This window comes from Tupaia chinensis, unplaced genomic scaffold (genome assembly GCF_000334495.1).
Source record: "Tupaia chinensis unplaced genomic scaffold, TupChi_1.0 Scaffold000081_1, whole genome shotgun sequence".
Classification (NCBI taxonomy): domain Eukaryota; kingdom Metazoa; phylum Chordata; class Mammalia; order Scandentia; family Tupaiidae; genus Tupaia; species Tupaia belangeri.
The window spans coordinates 580,928-595,723 of record NW_006159542.1 but is presented as its reverse complement, the minus strand read 5'-3'; the positions used below and the strand labels follow the sequence as shown (position 1 = coordinate 595,723).

General features: G+C 45.4%; 1 protein-coding gene across 1 annotated transcript in view; it reads left to right on the top strand.

Annotated features, from left to right (window-relative positions):
• The window catches only part of PTPN3 (protein tyrosine phosphatase non-receptor type 3), a gene marked incomplete in the record, with an annotated part of 137,680 nt that overhangs the window by 47,523 nt on the left and 75,361 nt on the right, over window positions 1-14,796 (top strand). Inside the window, 5 exon segments of the mRNA XM_014585378.2 lie at window positions 1,300-1,407; window positions 1,483-1,525; window positions 4,092-4,170; window positions 10,452-10,496; window positions 14,051-14,103. Of these exon segments, the coding sequence (XP_014440864.1) occupies window positions 1,300-1,407; window positions 1,483-1,525; window positions 4,092-4,170; window positions 10,452-10,496; window positions 14,051-14,103 (328 nt within the window).

The window sequence follows — 14,796 nt, the reverse complement described above, 5'->3', positions numbered from 1 at the left end:
CAGGGACCCTGGCAGGAAAGGGGCGTGTTCAGGAAATGGGCATGGCTTATGTTCACACACTTGAGGCCACATAAGATCAGGCTGCCCCAAAGACTTCCCTGCAGGAGAGGCCCGACAGTTATCTAACTCTTCTGATCCTGGTCGCCATGACCTATTTTCCAGTCCGTTACCTATTCTCAGGCACTCAAATAGAGTTACCTTTGATAATGCTATATATGTATGTATATGTATATATATATAGAGAGAGAGAGAGAGAGTCTATTCTTGACTCATACTGTCCCCAAGTGAAAGAGTTCAGTTCAAAGGATTCCTGAGAAATCTGCTTGTTAAAGCAGAATTTGCAGTTGCCCTAGAACTCTTTGCCGTTCGCCACCTCTGCACCTTTGTTCATGTGGGGGCATCAGCTTCAGGTGCTTTTCCTTGGCTGGTGCACCTAGAGGGGAGAGCTGGCACTTGGCCCCGTCATCCTCCCAAACTTAGATCAGGAGTTGCTTCTCCTTGTCCCCAGGTCGAGGTGACTGTGTTGCCTCCTGGGTTGTCCACTGTGCCTTGATCACTTCATAGCACTTGACAGCATTTGACGTTCCACGTTACAGTTGCTGCTTCCATGGTGAGGGTAGGAAAGGGACACTTCATGGCTCCGTCCCCATGCCTGCTCCATGAACTGAGTGGTGAAGGCAGCGTGTCCTGCTCTGCAGGGAAGTGTGGTCGAGTGTCTCCACAGCTTCTCACTTGAGATGATGCAAAGCAGTGAGGCAGATAATCCTATGGGGTGACACAGGCCAAGTCACTTTGAGGGTATCTTGAATGGCATTTGAGTATTTTTAGCTGTCTTCCTGTATATCATTAGTCAAGAGTTTTTCTTTCCCGTACATGCATCTGTGGCTTGGAGCAGGCCAACAGAAGCCGACCTGGGATTAGCATTTTGCTATGGATAATCCAGGGGTAGGTCACGGAGAGTTGACTGTAATTATGATATGTGAGATTATTGATTGAGACATCAGCACCCGAGGAGCTCAGCTGAGGGGACTTAGCTAAGGAACTGAATTTCAACTCATACTGTCTTCCACTGTGTTTAAATAAGGGTTTTTTGCCCCCCTTCCCATACAGACTGTATGGCTTCTTGTCTTGAAATGTATAAAAGCTTTCCTTATGGTGGGGAACGTGTATGTCTGAAATCTCTCTGAATATTTTCATTTCTTTTTGCCTACAGCGAAGATATTTTCACCGTCAGTTCTTAACTCTCGTTTTCAGATTTTTCCCACTCGATTCCTTTTTTTTTTTTTTTTTTTTTTCTAGAAGCAAGACACTGGTCAAGTCCTCCTGGATATGGCGTACAACTACCTGGGCGTGACAGAAAAGGAGTATTTTGGTCTGCAACATGGTGACGACTGCTTGGACTCTCCCGTAAGTGCTGTCTCTTTAGGGCGTGCTGAGCTCCTGTACGGTGGGGTTTATAACGTGTGTCTCCTTGCCCTACAGAGATGGCTGGAGTCAGGCAAACCCATCCGGAAGCAGTTGAAAGGTTGGTGTGATCTTCACATTTCAGTCGCACATTAGGTGTTAACGTATCACATTTCTCTCCAGAGTACCTGTAACACCTGGTTCCTGGATTCTAGGGGGCCTGGAGATCTAAGTGAGTTGACGTCTCCCTGCCTGACTTCCGACTTTAGCAGAGAAGCTTCCAGATCAGTCCTCAAGGATCCTCACCAGCTGTGGGCAAGAAAGGGGGAGGTGTGAGTAGGCAGCTCAGAGCAAGGAAACCCGTATTTCTTTTTTGCAAGGAAGGAAGAGGAAGGAGAATGGCTTTTCTCAACCCAGTTTGAAAGCCAGGGTGGGAAAGAGAGACAGACAGAAACAACCCCTAGACTTTCTAGTAGCACAGTTGTCTTCATTAGAAACTGAGACACAGGTAGATAATGTCACAAATACAAAAGATGAACCCTTCCACAGCTTGGCATATCCATCATGAGGGGATCCCAGCACTGAGGTTAACTCCCAGTGAGAGTGAGATGGCCATTCAAGCCGCACCTTACCTGTGCTCCACCCTCATCTGTCCTCGGCCTGATTTTCCAAAATCACTGTCATTTTCCCCTTTCTGCACCCCCTGCCCTGGACCAGCCTGACAAATCTGTAAGGCCTCTTCTGTGCCTTCCTTCGATCTGTTCCCTCTGGGAATGCTTTGCCGTCCTGAGTCTAGCCATTCCTCAGGGCTGCTCAGATCTCATGCTCTCCTACTATAGCCATGACTCCCTCTGCTTGCTCTTCCAGTTATCACTGTCTGCCTTGTGGCTGTGAATGCTCTTGTCCTCAGTTATTGCCTTTAGCTTTCTCTTAGAACGGCAGGTTCCTTGCAGTCAGGACCCACATTGCATTCCCCTCTGCATCCCTTCTGGTGCCCGACATGCAGGAGGTAGCCAGTGATTGGTAGAGGTCCATTTGTACGCACAAGTGTACACACACGCAATTCCCCCACCCCATACATACATGCACATACCCCGCCCCAGCACTCAGGTGAGAAGGAGTAGATGCAGGGAGCCATGCCCTGATCTCAGTGCTGCCCTCAACTGGAACCAGAGCCTGAGTCCTTACCTCCCACAAGCTCTGTCCTCAACCCTCAGAAGTACCCAGGGGATCCCCAGAGACATTGCAGATAAATAGCCCCCATTTGAATTCACAGGAATGAGTACACACTAGCCCTGGATAGGTGGTGCCATTCATTCTTTCCCGAACTCTTGTTCGGTGGACCTGTGGGCTCAGTTCTAGGACCCTAGTCCAGATCATATTTGGACACTGCCTTCAAGGAGCTTGCAGTCAAGTGTGGAGACAGATGTGGGGAGAGACGGTTCCATGTTACTGCTAGTCACATGGAGCATGCTCCGGTGCACAGAGGACAGGGAAAATGTGGCAGCCATGCCTGGGACATAAAAGTGACACATTCTAGAAGAGAGAGGGGAGGCAAAATGGTGTCCCAATGCAACAGGAGGACTTTGCGGTCCCCTGATGTGCAGGTGGTGCCTGCACCCGTAGAGTTCAGCGCCACCCACTGGTACTCTGACACGTGTACAGAGGTACATTCGGTGTACACTGGCTGTTAGAGACTCTGCACACAAGCCAGAGGGGACGATACAGGGAACTGATGAGGGGGAGACTGGAGCCCAGGATGAACAAAGGCAGAAGAGGAGATTAGTAGTAGGATCAGTGAGGGAAGCAGCCCGGAGGACCTGAGTTTCAAACATCGAGAAAGTGCCAAGCACGGAGATAGGACCAGTGAACACTTCCTGAGTGATGGAGACTGGGAAGGGGGTGGGGGGGTGTGAAACTGAAGTGAAAATCCCAGGATCTTAGCAACACAGTCCGATCTTCTCCTGTTGCCGTACCTATCAAAAGAAATGGACTGATTTTATCTGTACATGTGAATTGACTCGGTGTTGATATATAAAGCCAAACTTGAGGATGTTCGTTGTGTGATATTCACTACTGTGTTCATTACTTAATATGCTCTGCGTTATAAGTCTGAAATATTTCCACTGTAAAAATGGTTTTGAAATATGGCGTAGCAGAATCAAAACCCTCAGTGCTCTAGTTCTGCTTTTGTTGCCAGCTGTGTGACCTAAGGCAGGTGATTTATATCGGTAAGCCCATTGGCTTATCTGTAAAACAAGGCCATCACCGGCAGCCTTGTCTATTCCTAGGCCTGGTGATGCTTGAATTCGTAACATGTTTGAAAAGGACAAATCGTTATGTAAACAAAGTGATGATTTCCTTTGAGTTGTATATAATGTGCCGATTTAAGGATTTCTAACATTTCTAATACAGATAACAGTGTTGAATGCAGCCCTGTTTTAGACGTGTAATAAATAGGTGATGCCTCACCCTGTGCCGATGTTGCATAAATATTTTACTCTCTGTAGGCCTGGAGATTTCTGAAGCAAGCTATTAACTTATGTGCTTCTTATTCGAAATTAGCCCTTTTGTACTGGAAAAAGCTATGATTGAGTGAGAAATGCATCATGTATGGGAGAGTAGCAAGTTACAAAAATTGACTTTTCTAAAGAGAAAATTAAATTTGTTTTTGAAAAATGTTGTAGGAGGTTTCCCCTGTACCCTGCATTTTCGAGTAAGATTTTTTATACCTGATCCCAACACACTGCAGCAAGAACAAACCAGGTAATAACATTTTCTTCAAGTTTTCTATTTAGTATATAAAAATGAGTAACCACTGAAACTGTACTTCTCGTTTTATCACTGTGGCCAGATGACTTCATTTGGGTGTAGCTGTACCAACAGTTATGATCCAAGTAAACATTTATGGTACGCGTACTGAAATTTTAATTGGATAATCAGTTTTCAGTCTTCTTGGGCCTGCTTCTGTCACCCCCTGATTTGGAATAGTTCCCAGCACATTCACATCCACGACTCTTACTTTCCCTGGTTCCTTCCACGCCCTCAGCCTCTTCTGTGCTCAAAGGAGGAAAGTTATTATCTACTAATGCAGCCAGGGTTTTAGAAGACAAATTGGTAAAACAGTCATCCACGGGTGAAATAGAATAATATCTCCAGAGGACTAAAAGGGAGGCTCTTTATTATTATCTTCCAGTTTGATCAGACAGACAGACAGAGAGAAAGAAAGTGAGAAAGCAAGCCACCAGGTCTAGGGCTCAAATTGTGGTTGGCCATGTGAGAGCCAGCACCTTTAACCACACCACCTGCTGGCCTCAAGGCTCTTGATAAGATGCTTCTGCAGTAAACATTTTGTGCTAGATGCCCAGTTTGCCAGAGCTGGAGAGGGAAGCAGGCTGGACCCAGCTTGTCTCTGCAGTGAATCAGCAGGTGCAGGAAGTATGTGAGCCAGATAAGGGAGAGAGCTTGGTGATTGGAGTTGTTTACCCCTCAGGGCTTGGAGCCTGTCCTGGCCCTTGTTTGGTACCGGCACATGGGTTTTCTGGGTGGGGAACGGGGTATTTGGAAGAGTGGGTTAGGCAGCACAGGAAAGTTGTTGCTATTTGCACAGAGACTATGTAAATTCAACTTCCCTTCTTCCCCATGGCAACATCAGGCCCCTTTATTTTCCATCCATTTATTTTTCTGAGGGAGGGAAAGTATTTTACCAGAAAATAAAAAGCCATGGATGTTTAGGATAATGGGATCCTATTCCAGTCTCACGGTGGCCTTAAGACCATCGCCAAGGAAGTGACATCATCTCAGACCCAAAATGGTGATTTATTTCCTTGCTTTTTTGTTTCCAATGGTAATCATCTGATCGTGTTTTAACTTTTAATATGTTTAAAAGTCAAATATTAGTCTATTACTCTGTTTTGCCTAGTCTGTGCACCTCTTCCTTCTACAGAAGCAAGCATTGGGGATTTGGTTGTGTTTACCATTATGTTACATTTTAAACCAGCATAAGAGATGTCCACTGTGACTCACTGGGTAACCACGCGGAAGGACGCACTGTGCTTTGAGGTTTTCCCATAATGGCTCTTCACCATGGTAGGCTGGGGTAGTATAGAAAAGCTCAGTCCAGCAGGTCGTTTCGTTAGCTGATGGGCAGAGTTGGTGGGATGGGCAGAGTCGGTGACATAATATGTTAAGAATGTGTCTGAAATGACCCTACCAAGGTTTCCTCAGGCCATTACTAAAAAACAACTTTTGTTTGAGAGGTGCTTTAAAAATACCGTGAAGAATTACACACAACATGTATACATATGTGTATGTATCCCATACCACATGCATTATAAATGGCATATATGTATGATTACACATGATGCATATACACGTATATGTGTGAGTGTGTGTTTCCCCACGTGTGGTTCTAACTAGTAAGGTTTTTTTTTTTAGAGAACTCACAATTCCTCAATCACAAATATATTTTGTTTCAAGATGTAGTGTACATATATGTGGGGTCTTCAAAAAGTTCACGGAAAATGCACATTATGAAAAACGATGCATGATTTCCGAATTACTTGCACCAAAATTAACTCCCGCTTTAATTCTATTTACTGTGGTTATTTTTTTTTTTAATTTTTAAAGATTTGCTATAGAGCATGTGCACTTACTGGAGACAGATGCGGAGAGAGAGTAATCACTCCCAGGGGGTGACTGTGCTGCATTCCCTTTTTCTGTTCTCCTCTTGGGATCTTGGGCAGGCATACACACATGCCCAGCGTATTTTTCAAGCCACCAGATCTGGGACTTGGATCGCATAGTCGGCCATGTGGGATCCAGTCCCCTTAACCACCATGCTGTGCTACCAGCTGTCCCTACCGTGAACTTTACTTAAAGTCCCCTTCTAAAGCAAAAGTTTTATAAAACTATAGTAAGTACAAAGCACTGTGAAATTTTCTATTGTGTCCTATTTCTCTTTTTTAAAATGCTAGTTGTGACACATTAAATTGATTTTAGTACCACCAGGTAGGTCCTGCCCCCAAGTGTGACTCGCACTGCCTTCACTAGTGGTTGTCACCTGTCTCTTCCTGTAATCCTGGAGCCCCGGGTTTGTGGCACCCCTTGGTTGTGCTAGAATGCTCCAAGGAGACAACCCGAGGGAAGGAGTCACAGGATCCCTCTCCAGCCCCCCTCAGGGTCATCTATGCTCTGTGGAAAACATCAGCTCTCCAATGCGTAGTTGTAAGAAGAGTGATGTTCGATTTATGGGTCATAGAATCATGGCCAGCGAGTGGAGGCTACGGAGAAGCGGATTTTAGCTTGAGATGAGTAATAGACTAATACTTGTTTTTACCTAAGTCCCAGGCTAAATTGGGTTTGTCTTTGTCTCTCCTCAAATTCAGTGGTTCAGAGCAGGCCCCCACACCCGCCCCGCTGCCCTTCTTAAGATAGGTGGTATCCCCAGAGTGAAGTACAGTATGGCTGTTGCCTCCTCGCATTCAGGCACCAGATTTCTCTTAAGGCAGCAGGAGCCACGCAGTAGCCTCCCCCATGACTCCTATTGATACGGTGGCCTGCCAGGATTGCCAGATCTTTTTCTTAGGATGGGCTGAGCTTCCATATTAATTCATATGTTTTCTTACATTAGAAAAAAAAAAAACTTAAGGGTTTACCTGTATTCCTGTCACATAATATCTTATTAAGTCACAGCTTTGTAGACTGTCCAAAAGTGAGTTCCCTTTTTTATTAAGGGAGAGATTTTTGCCGTAGGGCACATGTGTTTGCTGGAGAGACAGAGAGAGAAAGTGAGAAATCACCCCCTGGGGAGATGGCCATGCTGCAATCCCTTCTCTGATTTTGGGCATACACTCACCTATGCTTGGAATGAGTTTAAGCCACCGGGTCTGGGACTTAACTGTGGTCAACTACGTGGGACTTAACTGTGGTCAACAACGTAACCATTATGCCATCTGCTGGTCCCAAAGTGAGTTACCTTTTTAAAGAAACTGAGCTTTCAAGAATCAGAGTAGGGGCACAGAGGTGGTATTTGTTCTTAAGGATCTAGGCAGGGAGATAGTCATTGCCTTTTTCTGAAGTTGAGGTCATAGATGAGGTATACTCTTAAGAACTGTCATTACATTTCAGAAGTTAGGCACCCCAAATAGCTTTTCAAAATGACTTTCTTTTATTCTAATTGATAATAAGTATTCTTTTTCATTGCCAGTGTCCACAACCACTGCTTCTGATAAAGTTAGGTATTTCTAAACAGAATTTCACTTATTGGCAATCTCAAATTAAAATTAGACTCCTTCAGGATTCCTAGGAAGTCTCCTGGGTTTGGGTTGCATTTCACTATTCTGATTTCTTTCGCTCTGTTTTCTGTTCTTTTTCTTTCTTGCTTTCCATTCTTCTTTCACCCTCTCTTTCTTTCTTTCATGTAGGCAAAGAGGGAGAAAGCACCTCCTAATGGGGCATGGTCACACCACAATCCATTCTCTTCCATTTTCCACCATGTTAGGATATCTGGGGACATGCACATGTGCACCCAATATGTTTTTCAAGCCCCTAGGGCTAAGATTCAAACTGTGATTGGCCATGTGGGGTCTGGCTCCCTTAACCTCTACGGTGTGGGACCAGTCCCCTGATTTCTTTACGATATAGAAACTTTGTTTAATAGATACCAAGAAGCATTTGGTGTGGGTGGTGATCTCCAGGTTCATGTTCTCATTTATATCCCTGGGAAGATAAACTGATGAGCTGAGCTCATCGGTGAAAACCCAGATTTAGCATCAGATTATCTATAGCTCCTCCCTTCTTCTCTTTCTCTTGGTAGCATTGTAGGAAAGAGAACACTTAATTCTGGTTGAATGTCAGCTGGGTAAACATAGAAACAAACTAGAAAGGACTGATTATGTTCTCCTAGGTAGAAAAGAGAGATTCCAGCATACCAAACTGGCATGAATCAGCAAATGTATGTTGTGTGGTCTCTCTGTACTGGGTAGCTTGACATATTGTGGGTAGCTGATGATAATTACAATCAGAGTAACAATATCAGAGTTATGACACAGATCTGTAGTCATTAAATGTGTAAGAACTGCAGCATAGTGACGCTTTTTTCATAACAAGAGCATCCAGACACACTGGGGGCAGCAGGTGGCATGGTGGTTAAGGCAGGTGGACCCCACATAACTGCAGTTTGAGTCCTGGACCTGGCAGCTTGAAAAACTTGCTGAGCAGGGAACCAGCAGTTAGCGTAATGGCTATGTCGCTGGACTCCCACGTAGTCGACCGCGGTTCATGTCCCGGACCCGGTGGCTTAAAACTCACGCTGGGCGCGTGTGCGTGCGTGCCCAAGATCCCGAGAGGAGAATGGAGGAGAAGGGATTGCGGCTTGACCATCCCCCCTGGGGGGTGATTCTCGCTTTCTGTCTCTCTGTCTCTCTCTGTCTAGCGAGCGCACGCGCCCTACAGTGAAAATCTCTCTCTCAAAAAAAAAAACTTGCTGAGCACATACATGTGCATACCATACACGTGTGCAAATCCCGAGAGGAGAATGAAGGGGAAAAAATTGCAGCTTAACCATCTTCCTGGGGGGTAATTTCTTACTGTTTCTCTCTCTCCCGTGAGTACACCATGCATCCTATAGCAAAACTAAAGAGAAATAAAAAAGATGAAGAAACACTGATCCCACATACCCTGTCTGAGCTTTGACTTCATCTATGAAAACTGGAGATAGGGGGGTCCAGCAGTTAGTGTAACGGCTATGTTGCTGGACTTCCATGTAGTCAACCATGGTTCAAGTCCGAGACCTGGTGGCTTAAACTCACGCCGGGCACGTGTGCGTGCGTGCCCAAGATCCTGAGAGGAGAATGGAGGAAAAGGGATTGTGGCATGGCTATATCCCCCCTGGGGGCTGATTTCTCGCTTTCTGTCTCTCTGTCTCTTTCTGGTGAGTGCACGTGCCCTATAGCAAAAACTTCTCCCAAAAAAGGAAAAAACAAAAATAAAAAAACTGGAGACAGTGGTACAGAGGTAGCATGAGGCTGGGAAGGGGGAAAGTTACAGAGTTTCACTCATGCACAGCCTAGAACAGTGCACATAGGAGATTGTAATCATTTGAACCATCTCAAAATACAAGCCCCATGGACCTTTATAAATCTGAAGGAATGATGAAATTGATTTATTTAAATTGCCAAAATCATCCTCTCCCGCCCCTGAACACTTCTGTCCTGGCTGGATTAGGTTTCAAGAGGTTTCCCTTTTGTCATCTTGGCCAGACAGTGGAATGTCTATCCCATTTGAACCTAGGGTTTAAAAAAGAGTGGGAGCTAGCAGCCAAGTGTCACATGTATGCCGCATCCCTAAATATAAACCTCCAGAGCGCCTCCTGGCTGGCACGGCATCGTTGACAGCCTCCTTTCCCCACTCCCCGGACAGAGGAGCAAAGCTCCAGGCTGAGGGGCCTGGGACGACTTGCCCAGGGCTTTGAAGTTGACATTTGCTGGTCACTCGCAGATGAGTGCAGAAGTCAAGCTGGAAGTCCTGACAGCTGCTAGTGTACCGATGCTTTTGTTCCAGCACCCACAGTTCCTGGGATACAGGGAAAATCCCAGCTGGGTATTGGCATCCCTGCCTAGGAGGTACCTCCACAGACCCTCCTGCTCTGAGCAGCTTCACATAGAGGGCAGGTGGGTGTGCGAATGCTGACACATGGTTCAGAACAGGGGCCCCTCTGTGTGTGGGGGCTGCCTGTGCAGAACGTGAAGGTCCCGGTGCTTGACCGGGAAGGCCTGGGCTGAGGGCAGAGGCTCTCACCCGCACTGTACCAGTTGATCTCTGGCGGGCAGGCTCTACCCCACCCATCCCTGTTCAACCCTCCCCAGGACATTCGAGACTTAGGGCACCAAGTGGGGCAGCTTTGCAGTGAGCAGAATAGAGCCTGGCACTTAGAGAAAAATGTATCTGGGTATATTTTGCTTTTTACATGTATGGGTCTTATTCTTGACTTTATTTTTGCTTATTTCAGTTGGATTATGAATTAATGAAAAACCATTGTTTCATAGGCATTTGTATTTCTTACAACTGAAGATGGATATTTGTGAAGGAAGGTAATGCGAATTTTGCATTTTTCTTTTCCTGTCAGACTAGCGACATTCCTGGGTGTAATCTAATGAACGTGCATTTCTGGTAGCCATATTAAATCTAAACCAGAGTGGATGTTGACAGCAGCATCCTGTATGACGTTAGGCTTTGGACATCTGTTTATAACTCAGACTTGGTCTAGAGAGGCTAAGGATCAATAAACTCCATTTCATGTTATTTCAGTTTTGCTATGAAAGATGCAATTACCTTTCTGGTAAAGACCTGAGAAATTTTAAAGGGAGGAAGAGACCTCGAATGCAAACCGGTTTCATTTGGAAGGCAGATCAGGTCTAATTTAGGTTTACTTCTGAGCCCCTTAGTACCTATGGCTAATTCACTTTCTGGGAAACTTCTTGCTCAATGACACAAACATCTGCCTGTGATTCAGCGCTTTAGGGTAGCAAGACCTTCTCAGTGTCCGGACAATATCCGAGAATAACCCAGGAAAGGAGAGGAAATTCTGGGCCAGTGGTCCCTGAGCTACTTCCTCCAAATCCTCGATACTTTCTTGACTTACAGAAGAAACTATGACAGGTAAACTGGTAGAAACAGCCACATCTTATTTCCAATCTCTTCACCCCTCCCTCTTTTCTCCTGTAGGAGGAGGGTGTTCAACCTCCCACTCTCACCCCCATATGCTGTACTATGAGGAGCTTGCAATCTGGTGGGAAAATGAGACAGGAACTAGGAAGCAATTTGGAAGCAGCCAGGACCAGTGTGGGCAAATGAAGACCATGGTAGTCTTCCGCTTTTAGGAGCTCCATCTGCCAGTGTAAGCTAATAAGGTCTCTGTGGATTGCTGGGATGAGCCAGAGCTGGGTTGTTAGAGAAGTAAAGAATTGGATTCTCTAGGCAGTGAGAAGGCACCCACCCTAATCTGTCCCCACAGTTCGAACCTGAAGCCACACACAGCAACCTTACAAGAGGTAAAAAGAGAGTTTTTCATGCCTGACACAGATATACATCTTGCATCCAGCAGGCAGAAGAGACCTCTTGAAGATTTTTAAGCAGGAAAGATGTATCCAGAGCAAGAGCCACAGAGATAGTATCAGTGTCAAAGGAGCTTCAGTCAAGGCCAAGGGGCTTCTGTCTAGATGGAAAGGACTGGTCAAGGCCAAGGAGCCTCCATCTAGTATTATAGATAGAAAGGAATGCACAGCCCTTGAGGAAGTGGCTATAGAAATCGACACTTGGTGGAGGGCATGGACATCAGAAACAAGAGAACCTTTGAAGAAAGGATTGCCAGAACCTGTTGCCTGTAGCAATCAGAGAATTTTCAGAAGTTAGCTCATCCTCCCACTCAAGGTAGGAGCGAATCCCTTCTTAGCAAGACTTACAGGTCTATAGGCCTCTGGTCACCCCCAGTGATGGGGAGGGAGCTCAGCCTTTCCTGAGGCAGCCAGATTCTTAGAGTATAGGGTAACTCGAGGTTGAAATTACGCACTCCTCCAGGACCCAGGCTCTCCTCTGTGGTAGCGGACACTCCTTCTGTCTCTCTCTTCTATCCATTAATTTTGTTTTTCCACCAATACTGTTGCAAACACCCACTGTGAGACAGGCAGTGAACCATGCTGCTCAACTAAGGTGAGGGCCTCACCTTGTCTGGTGCCCTCAGTCTTACTCTCCAAATACTGAATCGGTTGTCTTCATGTTTTCTTCTCCTTTACCATTTGTTATTTCTGTGTGACTCAATAGAAACTGCTGAGGGGCACGGTCTGACTTAGATCCCTGCGCTCCCTGTCAGGTCTGCAGGTCTTTGCCACCTCTCCTAGGAGAGGGTCTCTGCAAGCACACACTTCTCAGGGCTGTGCCACACCATGGTGTGCCTGGATCTTTTGACAGGCTTGGTGCAGCATAGTTAGCATTTCTCCTGGGTGTCGAGTAGTCCCTGACTTGTTTGAACTGTTGGTGGTAGCCAGTTCTCAAGGCATCATCTCCTTTCTGCTGAGTTTGGTGAGCTCATCTAAGTTCTTCAACAGATTTAGATGCTGAATCCAAAGAGGAAGAAAAGGGTCTTCCCAGGAACTTGTGCCAAGCTGAGAGTAGAATACAGGCCTTTGGTGTTCTTTAGTACATATTTTGAACACCACTCTCTGGAAACGTTTTCTTTTGTGATCTTCTTAGAATTGTTTCTTCCATCTAGACTGAACCTCCTTAGCCTCCTTCCTTAGTTGTCCCCCAAATACCATTCACTTACTCTTCCTCCAGTGAGGATGTTGGTTTAGATTTAACTGAAGCCCGTCTTGGTAGGAGAGTGAGTGGCTGAAACTCATCACATTCTGCCTGCTCTTCCCACAGGCAGTCTGGGTGTCCAGATGAGCGAGTAGATGGTCAGTATGCCCGGGGCACTTCTGTAAACTCAGAGAGATCATTTGGAAATTGTGGCAGGAACACAGACTTCCTTGAGGAACGTTGACTTCATATTCAGCTTTAAGATCAGCACAAAGCACAGCACATGGGAAGAGGAACCCCTGGAAGGCTAAGCAGATCGGTTGAAAGAGTTGAAAGGATTCACATCTTGGAACTCTGTGGGCTGCCATGGAAACCACATGTGTTCTCCACTTCCCTTGGGTTGCTGGGAAGAGTTCATTTAAAATCTCCTTGTCTCCCAGTGTTGCCATTAAGAATACCTGCGTTTGTCAGCCCTCCTCCCCACTTTGTAAGCCCTCACTCTTGCCCTTTCCTGACCCATTATCCCATCTAGCAGCGATCCTTGCTCCAGATCTGGAGGCAAGAGCTCTGGCCAGATCGTGGAGTCCATGTTTGAGTAGAGAAAGGGAACAAGTAGAGGATTCAGAATACAACCGAGACACAGGCAGTCATTGGCAGAAATGGAGTGTTTGGGACGATAGTGAGCATAAGAGGAAAAGAGAACAAGTCCGTCACAAGTTCTTGGGTTCTTAGAGGATGGCAGGAAGACAGAGAGTCAGCTCATTGAACCCTATAAATCTTCAAGAGAGTAAACAATGTAGGAATCTTAATTATAATCAATTTAATTAAGGAATTGTGCATTTAAAAATTCTGAACACTTTTCTACTTTTCCCTTCTACAAGGATGTCATCATTCTAGAGAGAGGCTCATCAAGAACCAGAAAGTCCCCAGAACTCAGAGACCTAGTTAGAGAACCCTACAAAAAGTCTCATGTCTTTACTAGAAAGATTTGAAGGCTGCTCATTGATCTTAGGAGAATGATTATTGTACACACTTTTCCTTTTAGAGAAATGAGCCTGACCTTCAGCCAACAAGAACACTGGCCAACATTAGACCGTTAGTTTCATGGAATCTGTGACATATTATTTTAAATGTGAAAAGGTTTTATTTTTCTTTTCAAAAATTCTTAGTGTGTACATTTATCTTTATTTGCTATTTGAGACTGATTTATATCAAAGTTGCCTTTCTTATGAGTCATGTTTTTTAATGGCAAACCCAAGAAAAGAGAAGTACATGCCACCATGATGTGTGTGTGTTTGGGGCTGCTGTTGGTTCCAGTGATTTTGCTAATATGTTTTTCTCCTGACAGGTTAACCTGCCCTCTTAACTCAACAGTGGTTCTGGCATCCTACGCAGTACAATGTAAGTCAAGAGGGGAGCATTCATCAAGGGACAGATTGTTCCGATCAGTATATTGAGAAAGTCCTCTGGCCTTGTCCGTTCGACCAAGTCCCTCTTCCCCAGCAACTCTACTAGGCAGCACATCTGGCTGTCTAGACAGCCCCACTTGCCCTGACTTACACTCTCCACCCGCCTGGGGATATTGGATTCAGGAGAAAGGAGCTGTAGTGTGGGGTTTTCTGCCAAGGGAGCCCATGGAACAGTGGAGAACTATCACACATTGCATTTTCCAATTCCATTGCTCAGGTGTCTGGATTTGATCTCTATACAAACCCCAAGGGGAGAGATTTTTTTCCAGTCATCTTTTATAAACTGAGATCCTGCTAGCTTAAGGATTTTGCCCTAAGTCATTCCTGTTTGCTACTTGATTTGTGCCACTCTAAAACACTGCTGGAGTCTTAGGACTTCATTTTTAGAGATTCAGTATAGCTACATAATGGATTCTATATTGATCTATAACCGTGCTATCCAACAGAAATATGATATGAGCTGCATATGTAATTCTAAATTGTCTAGTACCCATATTTTCAAAAAATAAAAGGAGGGGACCAGCAGGTGGCATGATGGTTGAGGTGTTGTACTCTCACAGGGCTGACTGTAGTTCAAGTCCCTTTCTTACTTTCCCTTTCTCTCTCTTTGTCTCTTTCTGGTTTA